The 24526-nt window shown below is 43.7% G+C and overlaps 2 protein-coding genes across 5 annotated transcripts in view; both read right to left on the reverse strand.

Annotated features, from left to right (window-relative positions):
* itga7 (integrin, alpha 7) overlaps positions 1–18675 on the reverse strand; it is a 28311-nt gene extending 9636 nt beyond the window's left edge. For 2 of the 4 annotated variants that reach the window (XR_013453164.1, XM_040204028.2), the window contains exons 1-7: positions 18130–18675; positions 6641–6768; positions 6176–6255; positions 5842–6097; positions 4026–4133; positions 802–1009; positions 241–437 (exon numbers count right to left, since the gene is read on the reverse strand). Coding sequence is in view for 2 of the 4 variants with exons in the window: in XM_040204028.2 (XP_040059962.2) it covers positions 241–437; positions 802–1009; positions 4026–4133; positions 5842–6097; positions 6176–6255; positions 6641–6768; positions 18130–18347 (1195 nt within the window). In the remaining 2 variants the exon portion in view is untranslated. Of the gene's footprint in view, positions 1–240; positions 438–801; positions 1010–4025; positions 4134–4852; positions 4985–5841; positions 6098–6175; positions 6256–6640; positions 6769–18129 lie in introns of all 4 variants that reach the window. The other 2 variants (XR_005714557.2, XM_040204027.2) reach the window with 1 other exon arrangement.
* A 2823-nt stretch (positions 18676–21498) lies between these two features.
* LOC144388907 (uncharacterized) lies at positions 21499–23607 on the reverse strand. Its single transcript, XM_078091824.1, has 4 exons — positions 23446–23607; positions 23005–23196; positions 22457–22621; positions 21499–22109 (listed from the first exon to the last, which is right to left on the reverse strand). The coding sequence occupies exons 1-4, from the start codon at positions 23510–23512 to the stop codon at positions 22003–22005; spliced, it is 531 nt and encodes a 176-aa protein (XP_077947950.1). The 5' UTR covers positions 23513–23607; the 3' UTR covers positions 21499–22002.
* Positions 23608–24526: the final 919 nt, after the last annotated feature.

Below are 24526 nucleotides of genomic sequence, written 5' to 3' on the forward strand. Positions count from 1 at the left end.
TAAAACCATAACATTTAATGATTTCTAATTCATATTTAAACAGTTTAAAAGAAAAAAAACACTGTATGAAAAGTGCAGAAGGGAAACTGTGTTGGTCAAAGGTGGAAGTAAAATTTGTAACCTTTTATGTTTTAAACAGCAGCAATAGAAGTGTAACAAAATCAGTCCCTTTACAGTGTAAAGTTCGAATAGTGTAAAGTTTACACTATTGAAATCCAACTAAAAAATCTTTAATCTCACCTCCGTATCCGTCCTGATCCAGATCTCCGATGTTGCTGACGGTGATTCCGAACATGGAGTCGTAGGTGCCGTTGAGGCGGATGGGCCGGGCCTGATCGTCCCAGTGACCGAAGGGGTTTAGGTACACGTACACAGCTCCGCCAATCTCTGCCTTACGGTCGAAGAAATTAGGAGCTCCGACAATCAGATCCGTCCAGCTGGGGACAGAAACAGAAGATGAACACTGAAGAAATGAAGTTTGTTTTTCATTTATTATTCAGGTTGTTTTTTTTAAGCACACCCCCCTCACAATAAACCACACAAACAGTGCAACTAAGTACAATTACAAATACCGTACTGTACTTAGCTTTAATCGAGTAGTAGTATTTCATGCTTTTATTTCTGTTCTTTGTTCAATTGATACACTTGTAATATATAACACTGTGCTTACTGTGCTATAGAAGTAAAGCAGGGCCCGATCTGCCTATCAAGAAACTTGCGGTAAAATACTGAATACTCCTTCCCCGCTGGTCACTATTTATTTACATCATCCAGACTGACTCCATCCATCCATTTCCTCACCCGTCCCGGTTTAGATCCGCCGTAGCTACCGAGTACCCAAACGAAGACGCCAGTTCCTTCCCCCAGAAGATGTGCTGTGGCACCAGCCGGTACACGTTGTCCTTCCTCAGCAGCACCACTGCCCCCGTGTGATTGGCCCTCGGTGCCCCCGCCACAAAGGTCAGTTCCCCCAGGCGCATGATCCCCATGGCCGAGTCCACGGAAAACCCTGGAAGACGCGAGTCAGGATGGAGGGGAAGATGTGGAAGATTGAGGAAAAGGGTCGGGGGGTTAGTATTGATCGTGGGGCTCAGAAGCTCATCTTCTTACTAATGAAATGTGTGCCTTTTAGTAACTATTGATTTTGTGGCAAACTCGTGATGGGTGTAAATGGCATGTGCGCGTGTGTTTTAAGACTAGAGGCCGGACGAATGGATACGCGTCCGCTGGAGACAGCAGTTGTGAGTGGTGACGTTAGCAGAAGACGCATGGGGCTTCACCTAATGTCCCCTGAGATTCATGACCCTGCTGCTCTGTATCAGTTGCTGTAGGTGTAGGCAGGATGGGTGGACGTTAATCAGATTTATAGCAAAGCCTTGTTTTGTGTGGACGTTTATGTTTGTGCGTGTGTAGAGGAATTTGTGCTTGCATGTAAATCAGTCAGAGCAAGGGTTGTAACAAGTAAGAGGGGGAGGGATTGTGTGTGTGTGTGTGTGTGTGTGTGTGTGTGTGTGTGTGTGTGTGTGTGTGTGTGTGTGTGTGTGTGTGTGTGTGTGTGTGTGTGTGTGTGTGTGTGCTTGCTTGCTTCATAACAAGGTCTGTGTTGAAATATTCTTATCAAGATGTGAAAATAGCACGTCATATCAAACATTTCACCTGAACAGAAGCAACCGCATGCAGAGGTTTCAGAGCATGCAGATGTGAAATAATCAATCAGGACGTGAGTAAACATGCAGGGGGAGACACAACAGGGACAAACTGAGAGCAGCTCCATGGCGGCAGGTGAGGAATGCAACGGTCTGCAGCGCAAGTCCTGTAAAAACCAACGGAGGGAGACAAAAGGTGCTGCTTTTCGCACACAGGCTTGCTACAAGGCCGTCTCTATAAAGCTAAATGGGGAATGAAAGCTGCACCCTGTTTCTGGACCACCTAGTGTTTGCACTATAATTTTGCAGATATGTACATATTCTAATGCCTATTACTGTTAATTAATTTAAATTACTGGTCCTGCTTTTAAATTTTCTGTGTGCAGCTACAACTGCATTTCAAGCTCAACATTGAACCTCACTGTGTAGTTTTACTTATTTGCTCTGTTTGAAATATCTTTTTTAACTAACAAAATGAATGGTGCAGGGTTGAATTGCATATCATGTATTTTGAAGGGTCTGTCTAGTCTCCTATGCAAGGTGCTTTAACCAATGTGCATTACTCTGTGTTCACAACTATTCACATGAGTGAGGATATTACCCTAACAATACATTTTATTCCATATCTTATTCGGTGTACGTTCTAAGATTCCCGACCATTTTGAAATGGTAGCAACATCTTCTGTATAATCTCTTGCATCATATTAAGTGGCAACAGCTCAATACAATGTGCTTTCTTAGTGTCTATTGCAACAATTAACACTTCTATTCACTCTTTTATTTTTCCATCTACTTGTTTTTCTTTTTTATTCTGTGTTATCTTATTGGGTCGTTTTGTAAAATAAAAACTACAAGCTGGTATGAACATAAAAACCAAATGTTCTTCTTGTTACAAACCCACCCGGCTTTCACTTAATACTCCATTTTGCCGAATAATAAAGACATTCCTTCTATTCTCTGGGGGAAATTTATTTGGCCCTGATAGAGGTGAAAAGGACTCACACGTTCATTCAGCACTGCTCTGTATCGTCATGTATGTAACAACCTAATACAACAATTTTGGATTTGATGATAAACCACAAGATTGTTGCTGTCATTTTAGGTAAGCATGCAGGTGTGGCAAATCATCTGGGTAGGATCAACGGAAGCATGTGAGTTATAAATGAAGGCCAAAAAGGTCATGTGGGAATTAGTGTTGTCAAGGAGACGGCTCAATGTGGAGAGCGGGAGGGTAAGCAGGCTTGGAGGTATGTGAATGAAGAGATTTATGGGAGATCCACACACTAAAGCAATAACTTGAACAAATCACAAAACCCGCTTGTGTTAAGAGAGCAAGGCGCCGTTACACATGGACCTACATACCAAGAGGTTCATGACAGAAACAAACATACGTCCACCACTTTGGTCGAGGTAACAACCTCAAAAATTACCGCATACATTGCCATAGACTTTTAAGCAGAAATTGATGAACCCCAAAGGATCAGAGTGACTTTGGTATTATCTTGACTTTCTCTCCACTGCCTCCAGCAGGTCAACGTTTTCCAGAAAATATCTATTTACTGACTAAAATTCTGCATCGAAATGAAACATTCATGTCTGAACAACTAACCCAAAGGTATTCGGTAAACATATTCATGATCCCCTCAGGATGAACTGTATCAACTTTTCAGTTTATGGATTGTTGTACCAACATGAGTTGGAAATCTTAAGCTGTCCATTACTTTGGTGTACGACCAAACCTGCAAAACTAAGGACATTTCCGCCGTCCTTAGCTTTTACTCCTTTCTTAAATTGATTTTGTTAAACTATGTCAACCGACCAGAGGAGCACCACCACCTGGAAAGCTTTGTACCAACACACACACATGCAGACTGACCCAATACACTACAGGCGACAGAAATCTACAGACAGAACAGACAAACACCCCGCTGCTACTCAAAGAGGCAACCATCTCCTCGACACCATCAAATCAGCAGCTAGAAGCTGAAGCCGACAAATTACAAAATTACATTAAATTCAAATAAATAAAATAAATTGAAAGGAATTGAAATTGGATTAGATTAAATCAATAAAATATAATTAAATTAAATTAATATCCCTCGAAGCTGGGATAGACTCCAGCCCCCCGCGACCCTGTGTGCAGGATAAGCGGTTTGACGATGGATGGATGGAAATTAAATTAAATTAAATTAAAAGTTTGGGATGGCTGTCTCTTTTAAACAGTGCAGGTGATACAGTCCCATTTAGTACATAGATTACACTCAACAAACCTATCTGGAATTAGCAGAGAGGATTAAGACGAAGACACAGGAGGAAGACGGGACTACTTCCACTACAAGCCCAGTCCGATCCAAACGAAAACACCTCACGCCAACAAACCTAAGTAGCTATTATGAGCTACATCCTCAAACGCTGTGGGCCGGCTGGATGGCTCCAGAGTTTTGTACAGCAGTACATCTTCAACGGGGCTAGCCATGAACAAGAGCCCTACGGCCCAAGGACAGCGGGAGAGAAGAGGGAGAAAGAAAGAGGTACGAGTGTAGGAGGGAGGTGATGGGGTGGTGAAATGGTGAGGGAAGGGTGGGAGTGAAAATAAAGGGAAAAGAGAGGGAGGTGCAGGTGAGACAGGCTGTGATTGATTGGGTTTCGTCTTCGTGGTGCCACAGCGGTCCAGTAAAACCACCGGGTACCTGGTGGAGGGACCGCGTTTCAGGCTCAGACTGCACTTTGGACGGTTGTACATCACCCTTTTCTAAGTCTTGACGTGTTGTCCTGTACTTTATTTTAGGATGAGGGCAGTACATTGAAATGAGGACGACGTCTTTGTTGTTGGGATAATTTAGCATTTACTTTGGGAAAAGATTTCCTATGGTTACTCAAAGAAAGGGAGAAAGGCCAGACTTTAGCAAACGCTGGCATCATAGAAAGCTTCTCAGATTCACATGGGAACACGTTCAATTTGTCAGAGGCGGAGTAACATTCCAGATTCAAGGCCCTTCGTGAGTCAGACACAGATAGGCTCATCCGGAAATAATCCACAGGGAATGAGCCGTTTGAGGCATTTTGGCAGCTGCTACTGTTACTAGCTGCTGTGGTCTTGGCAGCCATGTTGGCGAGCAGCCTGAGCCGGGATGTCCCCCACCACTGGCCCTCGCTTTCTCTCCGCTGTGCACAAGGCAGCAGGGAGCAGGGAGGGCAAATCCTACCCAGGTAACTGTGGGAGGGCACAGGGATGAGCTCGGCATTAAGCTGTTTCTGATCTGCCACCTCGTAGGGCCCGTCGTCATAGAAACCGAGGTCCAGCAGAGTCTGGTTAAGGAGCTGGACGCGCATCTCACCTGGAATGGAAAATGGTGAAGGCACAGCAAAGCAACAAGCACACACAGCGGTCATCGGAATACCAAAACCTGCATTACCTGGTGCATACGTGCACTACTACTTACTTCTTCTTCTTCTACTTTTAGAGTGGCGCGTTTATAATAACCGGAAACTACATAACGCAGCCGGACAACTCAAAGATAAACCTTAAAAAATGGACCGTGTGCTTTTTCCATTTATATATATATATATATATATATATATATATAGAGAGAGAGAGAGAGAGAGAGAGAGACAGAGAGAGAGAGAGAGAGAGAGAGACCCATATATGTCTATATAAATATGAGTATCACATATACGGATACAATTAAACCATGTATGTAGACCACAGGTCTTCACGCTTTATATAGAAAATGCTGGTTAACATTTTAATTCAGTATGCAAATTGTATAGATTAAATATGAATGTTGATCCCATGAGGCAGACAAAATTAATCAATCCAATAGGTCTTATAACGTGATAAATCTTGGATTAAGTGCATGTCACGGCTCTGTATAATGTCTGCGGCCAATCACGAGATTGGTTTATAAATCAATTAGATTTAAAAAAAAATCCAAAACGGAATTACCCTGTTAATTGTATTGATTTAGCTTATATGAGTTGGTTCTTCACTAGCTTACATTTACTGTAACACTATTTATTTATGTCCAGTTAAAAACATAGGAGAGCTCAATAATAAGCAATCAAAGAAAAGTAAAAAAATAAAAATACATTGTGAGGGGCTCAAGGGGAGAAGTCGAAAAGAAATAGAGAATTTAATTGAAATCACGTTTGCCTTTTCATTGTTTTGTTTGCGTCATCTGTCCAGGTACCGTACCTTTCCAGTTGTAAGTTCCCGGAGCCCCAAACAGTATGAAGTTGTTGTCTGGGCTGAAGCTGACGGAGAACCCCTGCTGACAGAAGCCAAACTGCTCGTGTCCCTGCGACCGGCCCTCGCAGAACTTCCACTCGCCCCCGTCCAGGTCGTCCCGCTCGGTCAGATCCTCACTCAGAACGTAGCAGCGGCCGATGGGGTCGCGAGTCTCCGACGTTTTACCCACTCGTTGCCTGATCTCGTACAGGTGAGCGCAGGTCTGGAGACGGACAGGACTCGGTTAAGTCCTTGACCGTGAGAATTAGACCCACATCCCCCTCCCTGTGCCCCCACTTACCACCACCTTCCCTCCGATCCCCTGACTCTTGACGGTGACTCCCAGCCACTGGTTGTCTTTGCTCTCTCTCTCCAGATTCACTGAGGAGGGGGGAAACCAAGATGGCAACCGTTGGAGTCTCCATATTGTATTGCAATTCAGAGCCACAGGAAGCAAATAGCCTTTTGTTATCCAATGGCGTTATGAGCATGTTTGAACGGCGACATAAAAAAGGTATAATGGCATTCAGTAAGTCAAATAAAGTCGAGCCTGAATGAATCAGTAGATCGTTTGGGCGGATTTATCATTTATAGCTTAGAATTTGACATGTATGAAATGGTTGTTTCATCTGACAAAAAGTTAAAAGCCCAAATGTATTAAGTTTGCTATCAAAAACATGTAAAAACAAGATTTTAAGCAAATATTCACGCTTGAGAAGCTACAATGGGAACAGCTTGATTATTTTTTTCGGCTGACTTTACTCACCATCTCCATCGATGTCCACCCTCTCACAGTCGTACTCCTCCGGTGTGATTGGACACCTGAACAAGGCCCCGGGCCGGCTGCCCTTCAACAGTCCCTGCCCCGCTGCCTGCGGCGCCCCCACCAGGATCCTGAGGAAACATCACAATGAAGGATCTTATTAATAGTAACACTTATGACACTATAGGAGACTGAATGCTGATGTTACAGCAGTCTGTATCATCGGTTCATGAAAGAATCTGAACATCTCGTGTGAGTCTCAGAGGGAAAGCTCTGGATCAAGCTCTCGGTCCACTTACGAGCAGACTTTTATTTGTAGTTTGTTCCTCGATTTTTTGCCTGACAAGGAACTGAAAGGCGAAGACGTACAAAACAATGTGTCATTGTCCTCGCCTGATAATGGCCAAAGGTGTGAAAAGCACCCCTAATACCTGTATTTAAAAGCTAAATGTAGTTTATGTGATCAAACACTAGAATTAACACCATTATTTCACATGTTACTAGCGACACATTCCAGCCTCAGCTCACCTCAGCCGCCATTACATACAAGTTAAGTACAAACAGCTGCAGTTCAGGCTCTCTAAATCCTGCTGGGACCGGCTACAGTAAAACATGCTATCTTGGCTTTACATTGATTTAAAGCAGCTCCTTGACATCTACATTTAACGCATCCTGTTTGAACTAACGGCTTATCACGGACCATCGTTCGCTATCAAACCGAGGAACGTTTTTATTCTGGATGGGGTGGGGGATGATATTTCGGGGCCAGTGTCAGTGACCTACGCCTTATTAGGAGCGGCTGATTCGGCCAAGGAGGCTATTTAAAAACCTGAACGTTGAGCCACATTCCGCCCAACACTGTCAGCCGTGGCACAGGCATGGAGGCGAGACGTGGGGAAACACCAGCAGAGATCACAGAATAAAGGAGATTGTAGGGTCGGGAGGGGGGGGGATCAACCGTAAACTCTGTGCCACAACAATAGCTGCTTCCACATACGGCAATTATAACAATGGCGATAAAAGCTAGCAGTCTGTGTGAAAGGTTCCCATCACCAGCCCCCCCTCATATCTACCTTGTTGTGTACACACTTAAACTAGAGTTATCTCTGAGGTGCAGAGGTATTTTGATCATAAATATAGTTTAGCAAGTTGAGATTAGACACTCATCAGGAGGCCGTAACAGCATTCTTCTTTTTTACTAATAACAGTTTAGATGGTTTGGCTCATGCCAACGTCGTACTCGTTTCACGCCATGACAATCGCCCCGGGTCAACACCTCGTCTTCTTCCGCTGTAACAAAATACCTTCGGCCCTCGCTTTCATCCCCGCCACAATGACACACTGACACTCAAACTACCAACTCAAAACCACCCAGACTGCCAGACAGCTGCATTTCCCATTTTCACCTCTCCCCCTGACAGGGGCTTCTGTTGAGGTGCAGCCGTGCGTTGCCTCCGGGATGATTCCCTATACCTTAATGAGTGAACCCCCCCCCTGCCCCCGCACCCGACAACCACCAAGACATCCGATGGGAAACAACACCTGCTACACACCAATTGGTGGCCCACATGAGAAACATTGAGCAAACGGCGTTAAGCCAACGCAGACAGATGTTAAACAAAAGGGGGGACTCAAGAAGAAGAACAAATCGCGAAGATAAGATCTGGTCCCTCTCACAGCTCAACATTCCTAAGGAGCGCTGGTTTACGTTGAGGAGTTGAGGTGATACCCATCGCCCCCCCTTATCCCCCCTCTACATGCGCAGACACACTGGCAGGTGTCAGGGTGTAAGGTGGGGGGTCTCTACCAGAGAGAGCTGGACGGCTCCCAACCGGCACATGTGGATAAACATTACATTGGGCCAAACAGAGTGATTTAAGTGACTCTTCGGGGAGGGAACCCCTCACAAGACACAGAGCACACGCAGCGATGAAACTTTCTCCTGCTATCATCCTCCTACATAACTTTGAAATGTGGCTGAGAGATGAGAAGCATCTGTACCTTTTGATGTTGATCTGACCTCGGTCAATGCCGATGGCACGTACCTCACAGGCATATTTCTTAACTAAATACAATGTCTACATGAAAATAAACAAGTTTCACTGTTTTCTAACATTAACAATTAGAAAAGAATCATCAGTTAGCACCCTTTTTAGCTATTTTGTTATTCATTAGTCATTCCCTTCATTCAACGCTAGTAATAAAAAGCATCTTTGTAAAAAAAAGAAATAGCAGTCCTGAACATTTTTAAGCGTGAATCTTTTTGCAAGAAGCTCAGTAATTGAGTGAGTCAGAGCTGAATTATCCCCAGCAAACAGACACACGCGGATAAGATGTCAGGACTGAGTAATGCTGCTTCGCTCACTTCTTTGTTCAGGATTGAGTCAGAAAAGCTGATCTTCCTCCCCGATGCCTAGCTCATATTTATATACAGTAATCCCTCGTTTATCGCGGGGGTTACGTTCCGAAAATGACCCGCGATAAGTGAAATCCGCGAAATAGAAAACTTTTTTTTTTTTTACAATTAGCAACTATTACATGTATACAAATACAGTGACTCGCGTGTAGGCCGTTTCACTGCTCTTCAGACTGGGCCGCTGCATCCTGACTGCGCTCTGCAGTGTTCTCTTCTTCTGAAGCCCGCGGTGCAGGTGTGTTTGTTCGGGAGAAGAACATAGTGATAGGCAGCTGTTGTCGCTCTTTTTTCTTCTTTGCAAAAAGATCCTTGTACACCGACATGCCACCATCGATTACGTTGGAGAACTGTAATGAACGGCTCGGGAGTGAGTTTTTAGCGAATCAGAATGCAGAGCACAATGCACCAAAAAAAAAAAAAAATGCAATATGAAAATCCGCGAAATAGCGAATCCGCGATAAGTGAACCGCGAAGTGGCGAGGGATCACTGTAAACCCATATTAGACATGGTGAGTGAGTGTGAGTGTGTGTGTGTGTGTGTGTGTGTGTGTGTGTGTGTGTGTGTGTGTGTGTGTGTGTGTGTGTGTGTGTGTGTGTGTGTGTGTGTGTGCGGGTGTAATGTGAGTGGTTGTAGGTATGTTTTGCCGCTGCTGTTTGGCAGGTATCAGGGTGTTGAGCAGGATGGTGTATAGTGGAAAACCCACATGCATCCACACATCACAGCATTGAGTGTGTGTGTGTGTGTGTGTGGGGGGGGGTTATGTATCCAGGTTGTATTCACAGATCAGATAATGCACCTGGATCCCACCGAGGGATTAAAACAAAAACGATCTCTGCCTAAAAGGGTGTTTCAGAAGTTGCAGTTTCTCAGACAGGACTATGACCTCACAGGTAATTTACAAATAAAACCTCAATTAACATGTGTGAGGATTATTTTGTCTTAAAAACCATTGTTACAATTTATTACTAGTTTGTCATTAGAGGAATTGGATAAAACGAATAACGTTTAGTTTACAGTCAATGACAATATCTCCTCGACATTGAGAGGCTTGGTTTATGGCGTAACATTTTTTCACTTCTTACTTCTCCACAGCGTATGTTGTTCGCCTGCAACCATTTTAGAGCATATTGTGACAAAAAGCCCCTTCGTGGCCGCACACGTTAGCGTGTTTCCATGCTATCATTTGCTAATCGGCACAGGGGCCGATGACGGTACTGTTCACAGAGCCATGGCACCAATTAACAAACAACAACATCGTCAAAAAAGCCTGAAATTGGGATTCATTACTCCATCCTCCACGGTCTAAGAAGTAATACAGGCTTTTCCAGCTAATTATCACAGACACAAGACAGTCACAGCGAGCATGCCCGTTGCACAGCACTCGGACCCATGTGTTCATTGAGGGGCGCATGTGCAGTGACCCCAGCACTCTCCACGATCTTGTCCACCCCTCCCCCATCTAAACCACTTCCATACACACAACCCCATCCTCCTTCACTCCTCCCCCTCTCTCGGGAGTCACGTCCCTGCATTCAGCTTCCCATTCAGGCAGATTGAGAGTGATAGACAGAATGGAGAACAATCCATCACACGTGTGACCAATATTCAAACCGGCATCCCTTCTCTGAATATCAACAAAGAAACGGTGCAAAAAAAGACAGCTGCACCCATGAATGTCGATCCATTTTATCTTGATAAATCGCCTAAAACCATGATCGAGTGCGGCAACGTGCAGTCTTTATTCAAGCCATTGCAGTGCCTATAATCCCATGTAGTCAATGTGCATGTGTGTTTCACAGGTTACCAAATTACCCAATTGTGGTGTCGCTAAAAAAATATTTCAAAATCAATTTTTATAGTCCAAAGTCCTCTGACTTTATGTTTAAAATAAGGCTGACTTTCTTTCTAATTCTAATTGTGAATGCACATCCTCCAAAATATGTGCCGAAGGGGGCAGGAGGCTTTTGAAGCAACTGAATTTTTTTTTTTTAAATGCAACTTTTCCCTGCAAGATTCTATTCTAGATTCTAGATTCTATTCTGAAACAGCATTTAAAGAGTAATGAAGTTTGCAAAATGTTGAATCCAATTCACTCTAAACATTTCTAATAATTACTTTCAGGACCAATTTAGCTGATCTCTCCTAATCTGCCCGCCCACACACTTTGACATCTGTCCACACGTTGCTGTATAGACAGCGGCTCTACAGGAGCAGCGTGGGGCCCAGGAGCTCTTCTGTTACCCTGAAGCAAGACTGCGACCTCTGACCTGGAGATACAAACACACACACACACACACGCATACACGCATACATACTATGAACATGTAAAGGAAAACACGGCAGGCATGCAGACAGTAACTGAGGCATGAGTGTAAAAACAGACATGGATATTTGTTTGTGAACTCACACGCGCGGAGGCACACGTGCAGAAACAGCAAACAACAGAAGGCTGTACAACAACTGTGTAAACTACAGATGCAGCCGGTCCGACAACTCATCATAAAACAAAGCTGCTTCAGAAAAATGCCCGCTTTCACACCTGACTTTTGCTGATGACAAAATGACAGCTGAGAATGAGGTGACCAAGCAGTGAATCATCACGTCTTTAATATCTCAACTCTCTCACAGTCTGGGCATGGGAGGAAAAAGGGATTGGGTAAAGTAAAAGAGAGACAGAAACAGCTGCCAGGGCATGAGAAATAACCTTTGGGATATTGTGGTTCACTGCCCACGGACGTGACTCAACTTCCTGCTCGAGTGATTTGTTCGAGGACAATCACAAGGGCGGTTTATCTCACTTTAAAACAAACAAAAAATAGCACTGGAACTTCCATCCACTGAAAGTATATTTTAGGAGGACGAATGGTACCAACACTATGCTCTCCTCCAGAGAACAATTGTAACCACATCCTCACTCCCAATGCATCTTAACCCCTCAGCTCACCACCCGCCCCACTGATCAATAGGTGAACCTATCCATGGAGAGATGGGGTAATGATCGGCCCTTAGGTCCGAAGCGTAAAGAGGACGTAACCCTTTCTCCAACCCTCTCCTGTTTCTTTTCATCGCCTCCTTTTCTTGTCTTGTATCCACTCCTGCGTCTATTGATCTGTTTCTGATACTCTGACTCCATTTGAATTGCTCTGCAAAGCAGAGACACACCCTGGAGAAGTCTGTCCCACAAACAGACACACAAGTCACATCTGAGATCAGCTTGGAGTTTCCAGGTCACATCTGACCGGCACCTCTTGTCCCGGGGGAAAATAAATGAATGTTCGTAATGCGTGTGGTAATAACACAACTCAACGTAACGTAACACAAGAACTCGGATGAAGAGCAAGAGAGAGGGAGAAAAAACGACTCAAAGTCGTAGAATTAGGAGGATAAATCAACAACATAAAACACCATATAGAGCAGAATAATTACAAGGGAATTCCTTTTACACATGGTTACAAAGTAAACTACTATTTACTTCTTCTTTCCTTCTTCATTAGTAAGATAACAAAAAGAAATTTGACGTCATCTGTGAGGTCATTACATTTTAATGCGAACTCTCTATAAATGCTGGTATGATTTAGTTTGATTTATATGTCAATCTTAATGTTTTATAATTTGAGGGTTATGGTTTTATTTCTGTAAAATGTCATTTAAAATCCTTAGTTTTTGATATTGGTTAACTTCATTTTGTCGGATCATATTTCATAAAACCTCACTTTAGCAAGCTGACATTTGGTCGATACTGTTCAAATTTGCTGTGCAACAGTTAAATGTGGCGGTTACAAAATGTTAATAAAAAGCACATAAGTGGGTTCTGTCTGAATTTAGAAAGAGCTTGTGCATCTTAAATAAACTCACTTGAACCCTTTACAAGATACCAAAAATGACAACATGTGCTGACATTAGTGGAGCTCGTCAACCCTTAAATGTGTGGGGAAATTAAAAAGGATAAGCCGGTGACTGTGATAACGCAAAGGGAAGCTACATAAAGTTGTTTTATAAAGTTAATGAGACCGTTTGCAAACACTTTTCTGTGTAATCAGTCAGTTAATCCCTTTTAATAAATGCGAACAAAAGGCTCCACAAGTCTTGTTATTTCCTCTTCCTGTCTGCTTTTCACGTCTTCTCTCCGATCACGGTTCTGTATCAGTTCCCAGTGGAGGCGCCATCAGCTGATTGATTAAACTGCCGCTTTATCAGAGTAAACCGGAATGGACACACCAACATAAGCGTAGACACACTTTGCACACACACACACACACACACACACACACACACACACACACACACATATATATATTTAATCTTCAGGGAGGCATTCCATGATTTATTCCTCCCTGCAGCTCTCGTCCCCATCAGCCCCTCCCCCACATACAGATCAAACCATATTCATAGTCAACCCCGGCAATGCTTTAACCCCTGAGTTACAAAAAGGAAACCAAATAAATTAGAAAAATTACACAAGACCCTAATAATAATAATAGTAATAATAAAGTGTTCTATAATGCAACAAAATACCTCTATCTCAACTACGTTCAACAACTATCTGTTGGCAGATAACGTGCAGATAAAGTGCAGATGCAGAATCAGCTCCTGTGCGGCTACACCGCCAACATTTCATCAGCGCCTCCATCCGATCTTTTGGATTGATCTAAGTTGCACGTTTCCCTCCTGACTCTGCAGATTGTCTCTGGGCTTCCACGGAGCACGTGGTCCGGAGCAATATTCCTGAAAGCTCTCGGCCGGGCAGCGCTGCTTCCCACCGAGCTTTTGTCCGGGCAGCCCAGCGTGGAGGAATGGGAGAATGTTAAATAGACAGGGTGAGTGGGAGCTAGTGAAGAGCATTAATCGTATGCGTGTGTGTGTATGTGTGTGTGTGTGTGTGTGTGTCCATTCCCGGCTGCAAAGCACATGCTATATACCCTTTGCTCCTTCTGATCTCTCATATGAATAAACACTGCAACAGCGTGAGTTCCTACATTTACGAGGCTTTCAGCCGAATGGCCTCGAGAAGATTTAACAACAAGACAAAGCAAGGGAGCAGAGAGAAAAACCATGAATTGAATTAGGGAGGGAAAGGGGGGTGCATTCGCAACCCTTAAGCTGAGGCTGAAAAAGCACCTTTAATTTGGCCATTTTAATGCAAATTCCCCGCAAGAAATTCTTTATGGTGTTTTCAGTATGTGATGCGGTTATGCTGGGCCACATTTACACACATTAGATATGTGTGTTGGACAAAGAAAAGCATGCAAGAAGGTTGGGAGGGCATTGTGTTTGACTCAAGGAGGCCAAAGCCAAAAGCGTTTCTCCAGAAATATAAAAGCAAGCAACTTAAAGTTGACAATTGGTAAACCATCTCCTTATTCCAAAAAAAGATTGGCTGCGACTGACTTAAACCTGCTCAGTGCTGAGTTTCTTATCTTTTGCAAACTAACCGACCGTTGCAATCTCTGCAACCTTTTGAAGGTCATCCAAAAATCACTTCCACACTGCAGTGTTTTTTAAAGCCGTGTTAATCACGACCTCCCGTTCAATAAAAGGGTAAATAATAAAGTTGTCGTTTTAGTTTCTTACTCGGCCGTAGAAACAGAACCGCAGACTGTTTGTCTGTGATTACGCCGGCTACCTGAGGTCCCGCTGGCCCCGAGACTCCCGCCAGAAAGGCACCAGGGTCCATAGTAAACATGAACCTCGCTGCAACATGACACGTTCTACTTTCCTTCCAACGGCACTGCGGCACAGTCGACCCTACTTCTCCTGACATCAACGACCTGACCGTCTGGTCCATCACACTCTAACAATGTAGTCAATGTAGGGATGCGCTGCAAGTGAAAACAAAGTGGTTCAGGGGAACCACTTTTCCAATTAGTTAGTTATGTCCAGATAGTGGAAATTACAGCTTCGATCCAAAACACAACAGCATAGTCAACAATTGGTTGCGACTGAACACCACCTGACCTTCTACTGTTACTATCACAACATCTACTATTAAAACACGCAGTAGCTCATTTCAGGGAGATTGACAGCGGAGGCATGAAGCTCGGGGGGGCTTCCTGTCTTCACCAGGCACTGAACTATTAGCAGAAGCACCTCTCATTGCCGTATAAATAGCAGACGCACACATAACTCAGACTCAAATACCCTCTGGTCTCATCCTCGGTCCGGCAGCGGCAGCGGCAGAAGAAGCCCCGTTAACTTAGGCCGAGGCCTTCAGGACAACAACAACCAGAAGAGATAATATACTGTAGAAAGTTGAGAGGAGGCTCCTATGGCCCACGATGACATCCTTCCATGTACATGTCACTGAACAGGATCTCATTATAGCACGTGGGTCAATATGAGATCATCGTGTCACATGGGGTTGACCTTTGCTGCCATACTCCAATAGGAGCTGAGGGCTGAAGAGGGCTGAAGAGGAACTGTAAAACTGAACAAAAGGACATTCATTCCATAAACCCGCCAGCTGTATCTGAAGAGAAACGTCCGTACATTGTATGATCCCGCTTTTGAAGAAATACAAAAAAACTCCTGTGATGCTTTTACAGGAAACGAATTTCCCAAATCAGTGCAACTAAAACCAGAGAGGGTGAAACGAGGTGAGACGAGGTGGATTTCTTTAACATTTTGGGGGTTTTGACAGAGCCATGAGTAAGCACCACACAAAGAATCAAAGCAGTAATATCGTGTTCCTCTTTGAATCCAGCAGACAATGATAACCGGCATAGTACGTCCACAGGGGACTGTAACCCAAACTTTCATAACATAAAGACTAAATGAGTCAGTAGCATTTTATTACAGTGATATAGAGCCAAATTGTCAGAAGAGCAGAGAAGGTGGGAGAACGTCGGGAAAATCAACTCCCACGTCTGAACAGCAAAAACAAGGAGAGGCCACTATGATGACACTAATGTACTATTTAGACAGCAGAGATAATTGCTTCGTGGCTTTCTGAATAATACATTTATCTAACGGAGGGCGCAATAACATCTCGTACAGTCCCAAATAGCTGAATCTTTTCTGGGAACTTTCAGATTTGAGGTTTCTCTTTACGACGATGGATATTAAATAATCTGATTTGATCTCTTTTACACTCGTTATGTTTCAATTTAGTATCTTTTTTACACTGGAAACAAATACTGGACACTGCTCGTACAGACAAACTTAAAGTACGTATCTGTGTCATATGATAAGGTCTCAACAATGTGAAAATAAAGGCATTGCTTGTAAGGTTGAACCTTCAGTACAGATCACTCTCAAAAAAAAACGTTGAGATTTTCGTTGACTCTATAGAGTTTTTACAGTTTCCTCTCACCGATCGGCATTTTCGGTTCATTCTGAGTGTTGCCATAGCAGCTCCTAAAAGTCCAACCATCTGCCCAAGAAACTGTCTTCCAGAAATGAAATGTGTGTTTTTTAATGCACGAGTACCTACGAGTCTCCCCCAAGTACAGTAGATGTAATCGTTATAAGGTCACCTAGGCAGACAGTCGATGTCACAGCATACTGGCACCAGCATTACTCATGCCGCTCTATTCCAGTAGGTGCATCACATCAGCGCATCGGGCTACTTTACCGACGCTCTCCTCCTGGCACCAACTACTCTGCTGCAGCATTTACCCGCGGTAGTGGTAGTGGTCCAGTACGCCTAGTGGGTATTTAAAATAAGTTTCAGGAATGCTGGTGGACAGTGAGCGTGTTTCAGAGGGGCGACACGACTCTCGCCCCGAGGGTCTGTGTGTCTGCGTGAATGCCCTGGTCTTACCAGGCGACAGGTTGACTACAGCTCCAGTAAACTGAGGAGCCAACGGTTAAATATACATAGAGCTCCAAAATAGGGACTTGGTGTGTGATTGAGGGGTAGTATTCGGTGTGTGCTCTCTGTTCTTTGCTCATGTACGTCCATTATATACAACATCTTACTGAAGCAGCTCCACATCTCGGGGGTGGACAATGTATTTGTGCACCACTACATTTACTACATAGCTAGTATTGTAATGGTGAATATTCTACAATATAACACGAGGAGGGTCCATTTATCAGCACAACTTTTGTTCATGCTGTCTCTGTATTTGTACCGGAGGTTTTTTTTTACAGAATTAAAAAATAATTACTTTTACATTCTTTACTTGAGTAAAATATCTGAATTCTGTTCCTACCGCTAAATAAATGCATCACATTTGTGTACATTAAGTTCAAGTCTTACTAAGGTTGCTCTTTTGCTGAAACTTTGAAAGTGAATGTTTGACAAAAAAACGATAAAGTTGTAACCTTTTATGAAGTTTTTGATTGCAGTGGAAAACACAGCACAGACCTCTATCCTATCAATATGTTCACTTGGGCACCTAATCGGATGAAATATTAATCACAACCTCTCCAGTAAGGATAGTTAAATCAAGACCATCTCATATTAACCGTCATGCTGAATGCTTTTCTAAAGATTTACAGGCAGCAACGCTGACATGATTTATTCATGACTACCGAAGGACGGGAGCAGGACTTTTCAGTCACACGAAAAGACACAACAGAACAGCTGTTGGCAAACAGCAGAACAGAGCTAAACACATCTCTCCCATGGACACATATGCTACACACAGCCCTCACACACAATGTTTGTATCTCCTCCCCACTTGTGTGAAGAAGTCAGCATCGGACTTGAAGTGCTCTGCAGGAAAATCTCTTAAGAAGCCTTTTTTTCCTGAGGAATCACTGCGAGCTGATTCAGCAGAAGCCTCCTCTCATCCACTCTCCACTTACTGTAAATCACTGTGCACTAACCCAGAGCTCCGGCTGCTCTGGCGGCACATGCTGCGTATAGACATGCTAAAACTCCTGCACCCAGTTCAGAGTGAAACAATGATTTAGCAAATCTGAGGACTGGTGCAGTATAGAAGTGACAACTGTAGCAGCCCCACAACCTCAAATGTCCACTTTAAGCTGCCCTGAAGTGGAACATTCAGCACAAGGTGCAGGTGCAGATATTTGACATAATGCACATTTAAACCGAAAGTATGTGGTGCAACAAAAAAATCTAAGAGGACACAGAGGGCACGGACCTCACTGCCGCATTCACCAACTCACCAGCTCTGAGGCTCGGGGGTCAGCTGCTGGTGAAGTGCTAGAGAGAAACCAAAAAAGGTGCCATGGTCCCCAAATTTGTGCAGTGTGTGAGTGGTATCAAGATTGAAGCCCCACGCTGGGCTTGAAAGGGTCAGCAGAGCCCAGAGCAGTGAAGTCCAAAGATGAGAGGAGCCAGATGAGAGGTAGACGGCGTCCCCATGTCCCACCGCGGCTGCCATTGCAGGGTGCAGGTCCTTGTGGGAGCAGAGCAAGTTCACTTCAAAATGAGCACAGGGGAGAATCCTCTTATGGCCCCTCTGAGGGATGAAAGAGGCCAAAAAAAAGAGGGTAAATCCCCTCTCCTGGGTGGATGCCTCCCTTGTGTTTCCCAGCGTCTTTCTCTTCCTCCCTCTCTCTAACGTGCTGCCTCTCAACTCCGTTTGCTGCTGTCAGTCTGAAGAGCGGGCTGTGAAAATGTGCCCGCCACCATATGTGTGTGTGTGTGTGTGTGTCTCTCAATGCATGTGCGCCTCCCCCTCCTCTATGGTCAGAGGGAGACAGAGGACAAGTGCCTTGAATAGCCCGCTCACTCCTCCCCCTCCCCTCTCTCTCTCTCTCTCTCTCTCTCTCTGTCCCTCCCTCCCTCCCCTCCCTCAGCTGACATCAACACTCAAGGGACTGCTGCCAAAATACCAGGCAAGGTTGTCAAGATACTTGGAGGCTATTGAATAGAGAGAGCAAGAGGGTGAAAAGACAACGGGCTAGTTTCTCAGTTTGAGTTCACACGGCCCAAGGAGCCTCTCGCGCTCCCTCGTTGCTGCAGGTGCTTGAATATCTGAGAAGCAGGAAAAAGGGGGGAAAACACCAGGTACCATATTTAAAGCTAAGAAGAACAGCCCATGAAGCTTTATTACACACCTTTAGCTCCTGTGGAAAGGGAGAGTGGTGCTGCAACCGTGCAATCAGACATGAATAGGAAATTGCAGCACTCAAACAAAGCACATTGTGTTATTTTATTCACTAACTGCTATGAATTATAAGTGGGGGTTTTTATCAAGTAGCTCAAACAGGCACCATACTGTCAGCCCACTTATGGTGTGTCCTCTCACCCACAGCTGCCGATTAAACCAGCTGATTTCTGTTTTGTCTCAAGTCAACCAGTGGGCAGCTGTCAGTGTGTCGGCTCAACTGTTTCACACTATAAACCTCACACACACTGCAACAACGTGATAAAATGTCATACTGCAGTGTGTCACCTTCCCAGTTAGGATGGGCTGATGTGATTTTGGATGTAATGCATTTTTAAGAGGGATGTGACTTAAGATTGATTTCAGCCTGTGAGGCTTTTAAAGGTGGATTTATATACATTTGACGTTTCAAAAAACATCCCACCAATTAAATTTGGTGATAGGTTATATTGGAATATAAAAATAATGATGCAAGGGTTTTATATTGATTGCAGAGGTTGGAACACACTGCAAGACCACGCGATATTACTCAGTTTTGCATCATGAAGCAGCTGTCGGTGGGTGTCAAGCCCCCTGCTGCCAATATGTGGTATTGAACATAAGAGTTGATGAGCTTTCACTATGCACTCAGCTCCCTCTTTATTAGATCAAGGTCAAACTAATCCAGTCGGATGAACAGTTCCTACAATAAATGGATTGATTCTATTGTTATTTTTGGGGCTGCAGTTTGTGGTGATGCTGAATTTTATTATGTTTTCCTGTTTTTATTATTTTGTCCATCAGTAGCTAAATCACAGGAACATCTCTGTGCACATGAAAAAGGTCAAACACAGCAAACGCTGATTTTTAGTATATGACATATATTTGTTGTCTCCATTCTCCAGTGTCACAGTGACACAGGACGTGTGCTGATAAGAAGAAGATGGAGTCACTCTACAGCCATGCCAGCTGTGGGCTGCATACTGACGGGCCCACGATGACAATGCTAAAATCTAGCTGGTATCAGGTTTACCCTCTTAGCATGTGCACATTTGCTAATTAGCACCTAGCACGAAGCACAGCCGAGGCTGATGGGAATAGATCTTTGGTCTCAAAGTATTGGAAACAACAAGTTTTCCTTCCTGATGGTGTTAAATGACAAGTCAGGGATGACCAAAGTTAATAACATTTATCAAGGGGGCAAACTAAGTCATCACAGATCTTTGGAAATGGAACATGCGTAAAAATAGCTCATTTGAACATAGAAAATGCTGTCAAGTCTGTTTGTGTTGCCAACCATGTGGTTCAATTCATGATGCCTGTATCTCTTTGGGCATCTCGACCTGAGCGAGCACACAATGGGGAGTTTGTCAGCAATTGCTCCTGCACACACACTTCACTGAATGAGTTCAAGGGCAGCTTCGACTTGAATACCAGAGGGATTCTGCAGAAGAAAAGAAAACAGAAGAAAGGAATGGTTTGGGATGTTGAGAAAATGCTGAAAACATCTTAATAGCAGCTCGGGCCGCGTGCCAGACGAGAATGTCTTTAGATCGAACAAAGCGCAATCAGAGGGAAGGACAGAATAAAGGGAAAGGGGGAAGTGGAAGACGAAGTGGATGGAGAGGAGCGGAACATTAGTGCCTGCTGTAAAGATTATCTGCCGCACCGTCCACGACGTTGGCATATAGTGCTCATTAGCAGTCTGAGCTACACTTCAAGGAGAGATCTTAATTTAGACGCCGAGCGGAGCAGCAAATACAGTCAGGGTCATTCTTCTTGTTAGAGGCCTCGTCACATCGATGACTTAGACATCTGCAGTCAGCACTATTACTGTATTGATTAACGGAAGGTGTAGGAAACTATAAGAAGGAGGGGGGACCGGTTATGAGGGGATTGAATGCGAGCACACCCACTCCAGTTATTTAACGGCCCGTGATCCTAACGGAAGAGGCTAAACTGAGCCTGGTGGTTTTGTAACAAGCAACAACATCATGGATTTTTCTGACAAAGCCTAATTTCCTTGTAAGAGGGTTTATGGAGCGATCTACAGCGGTAAATCTCCCCATTGCTTTGATGCATTAAAGCTGTCGTGTTCTGAAAACTCATCATCACATACGCGCACACGGCTGAAACCAATAACTTCTCTTTTCAACACAGTTCAAACATGCCGGTGGTGGAGGAAGTGTTCAGATGCTTTGCTTAAGTAACACTACTAATAGCATGTTGGAATACTGCGTAAAAGTCCCGAATAAGGTTCTCACAGCACATTGTTTGGTTAACTCTTTGCCACTATATTCTCACCAAGAGGATGAACCAACAAGAGGTTTCCATGAAAGAAGGATGGCTTGAAAATAGCGTGACAACAGAGATTCACAGATGTATTGCCCTGTGTTTAAAACAATGTGCTTGACCACAAGACTCCAGCATGCAGCTTAAAGGATCTGTCTGATTCTCATTTTATTTATAAAATAAAAAGTGAGGGAGTAGCGACCCCTACAGGCAGGTGGAGATTTTTTTAAAACACTTTTATCATGTTTTATCTAAAAGAAATTTAAAAATAAATTCATATATATATTAACAATTAAGTAATAAATACAACTACAAATACCTCAAGCAATTGTTGTTTTAATTTTAATTTTCTCTGCCTCTTGATTTGAATTTTTGTTTTGGGTACTTTTTTTTTTTTTTTTTTTTACAATTTTTGGCTTAATCTGGATATTGCTGAAAAACAGCCATAGTTTAAATAGTTATTTTCAAAGTTTTACCCATAGATAAATATAGCAATCAGATTTTGTATATTTCTCATTTGAATTTCACATCCTGCAAAGCAGTTTCCATTTTACACCAGAGTGTTATCCACACATTTCTTATTTCCATATTTCCATGAGATGGGGGGTGCAAACAGTGTTTTCAAACATGCATCACTGTTCTCTAGTAATCTGGTCTAAGGGTTTGCCACATAAGCGGGGTTGTAGGGCATCGGCGCGTCTGAAAGGAAGGGCGTCATCGGCAGCCCTGCAGGGAACGCAACTGGAAAGTGAGCTGGGTCGTCTAAAGAGATAAAAACACAAAACACACACATTTGGTTTCTTGCAACTAAAAAAATTGTGTGTTTTTTACCAATGATTCTTTTTTTATACACAATGTTGTTCTGCAACAATGTACTCGCTCAGGACCAACTGGGACTTCATTGGCGGCTATTATCAGACTTGAATGTTCATGGTACAGTATACTAGTACTGTCCCCCAGTGCGAAGGCGTCTCCTCTGGATTTTTTTTTAAGTGGGAGGGAATGATGGTCGACCAAGAGTGCAACAACTGTATTGGGGGTTAGGGTTAGTTGTAAGGATTACATGTACCAGCTACTGTTTAATTTATAAATGTCCTGACATGACTCACTAGTTTCTGTGCATGCTGGTGGTGCCGTGGGGATGGGCCGGTTTCCGTAACCAGGCTGGGCAGGTACGAGCCAGTAGCCGGGGTAGGTCGGCTGATACCCTTCGGGGGGAAAGAGAGGCTGCTGGGGCAGGCTGACTACGGCGGCGGTGGAGCTGTTGATCGCAACTAGAGGAAAAGTCATAGACGGGGAGATTGGTTGGTAAATAAAGTAGGACGACAATAGGAAACAGGATATTGGCTAATCGCCTTCTTACTGAGAGATGGCTGCCTCCTTTTTTGCTCGCTTATTAATCACATCAAGAGAGTTTGTTTTTGTTTTCATAGAAAGTGTTGAATCATCATTTCATTGTTGACTATATGACAGATATTTCTTGGATCAGTTACCAGGCAACTGTTGGCGGTAACTTAATATCTAGCTTAGCTTAACATGCAAACAAAAGGTGCATGCAAACCTTTGAATTTAACTGCTTGCACAAACAATTCCTTAAAATGTTTTATACTTGGTTGCCTGCAAATACTAAACTGAAACAAGCAAAAAAAAGCCGTACTCTGTGGCCTTTGGTTGCGTCCGGCTCGACACCTCTTGTAGAGAAAGCAGCAAGGACAACAACAGCAGGTGATGAGACCCACGCAGACCAGACCTAGAAGAACGGCCCCGGAGATGGTTCCCAGGATCAAGAAGCATTGCTGGGCCTGGTGGTGGTCACCGCTTGTCTCCGCGAAGCTGCTGCAGTAATCGGCTGTAACACGTGAGACACCGTCATGGTGAAGAAGCAGTGAGTGCGAGAGATGAAGCTGTGAACTCTTTCAACATACACAATCTCAAAACAGAAGTCACTGCCCCGAAGATTTCAAATCAAAGTTGTTTGTAGGTATTTGCGGTATCTGAGAAGTTCCCCATTAAACTCAGCGTGTCTTTCATTTTGTGAACGTCTGCCCATCACTGAAATATCACACACTTGTGGGAAGAACACCAAAATAAAACTCACCCCGTATAAGTGGGAGCAGGATCAAACACAGTACACACACAAGACCGGACAAGACCCCGGGAGCCATAGCTGAAAGGATTTAGTGTGATAAGGAAATGACTCTTGACTCCGCTGTGAACTGTTTCAACCTGTCGGTCGGTCTGTTCCACCCTGCAGCAAGTAGCCAGGCAGCATTCCTCACATCGCGGCAGCTATTAGCCACTTCGTAAACATCGTTTATTTAACAACAGATGTTTGGGGTTTATTGTTGCAGGTACTGCTACATTTGATTTTTGAAAATAAGGAAATTCTTAAAATGGAGCAGCTGCTATTGGAGGCCAGAAATAGATCTACTGCAGCACGGCTGAAGTTTATTTGTCCGTAAAGTTAAGTGGATGCAGTAAAGACAGCGCCACCCAAATGTGCTTTTACCAGTATTAACTTGCATGGACTGGAAATTCATGTTCTCGTCAGGATGAAACGTAAAAACTTTTTATTTCAAATCATCATGAAGTCCAAATTTGAATTTTTCAAATACTTTCATGGTTTTATGACTTCACCTACTTGCAAAAACTAATGACTACCAACAATTAGTTGGCGTCATGCTAAAACACAACCTTAGAAAGAGGCCTCTGCACCAACGTCTCCACGGCTAGGACTGGCGTGTAGTACTGAACTTAATTTTTTATTTTTGTTCAGAAACTAAATCATTCATACATTTATACAGACGATTTTCTAAGACAGTTTGGAAAGTGTTGACTCCTGCAGCCACACATTTCACTTGCACTACTCCCTCCGGGCATCATCGGCGGCTACTTTGAGTCTCGGTAAACCTGTTTCTCTGTAGCTCGTCAGTGTGCAGTATTGACTAGAATACATCAGTATCCGCTGTCATCTGATCTTTTACTTCAGCACAGGCACCGAGATTGTTACCCGACAACTTGGGAGTGAAGATATTTTTGACGTTTATTCTCTTTGGTTGTACGGATCCAAAAAAGCACTTTTACTGGCATTGTATTTGATACCGTGTTCCTCACCATAACTATTACATATACCAAGGAGCTGCTGAAGCCCAGAGCTACATGGACTAAAAACTACAAGA

This window comes from Gasterosteus aculeatus, chromosome 17 (genome assembly GCF_964276395.1).
Source record: "Gasterosteus aculeatus chromosome 17, fGasAcu3.hap1.1, whole genome shotgun sequence".
In the NCBI taxonomy this organism is placed as follows: domain Eukaryota; kingdom Metazoa; phylum Chordata; class Actinopteri; order Perciformes; family Gasterosteidae; genus Gasterosteus; species Gasterosteus aculeatus.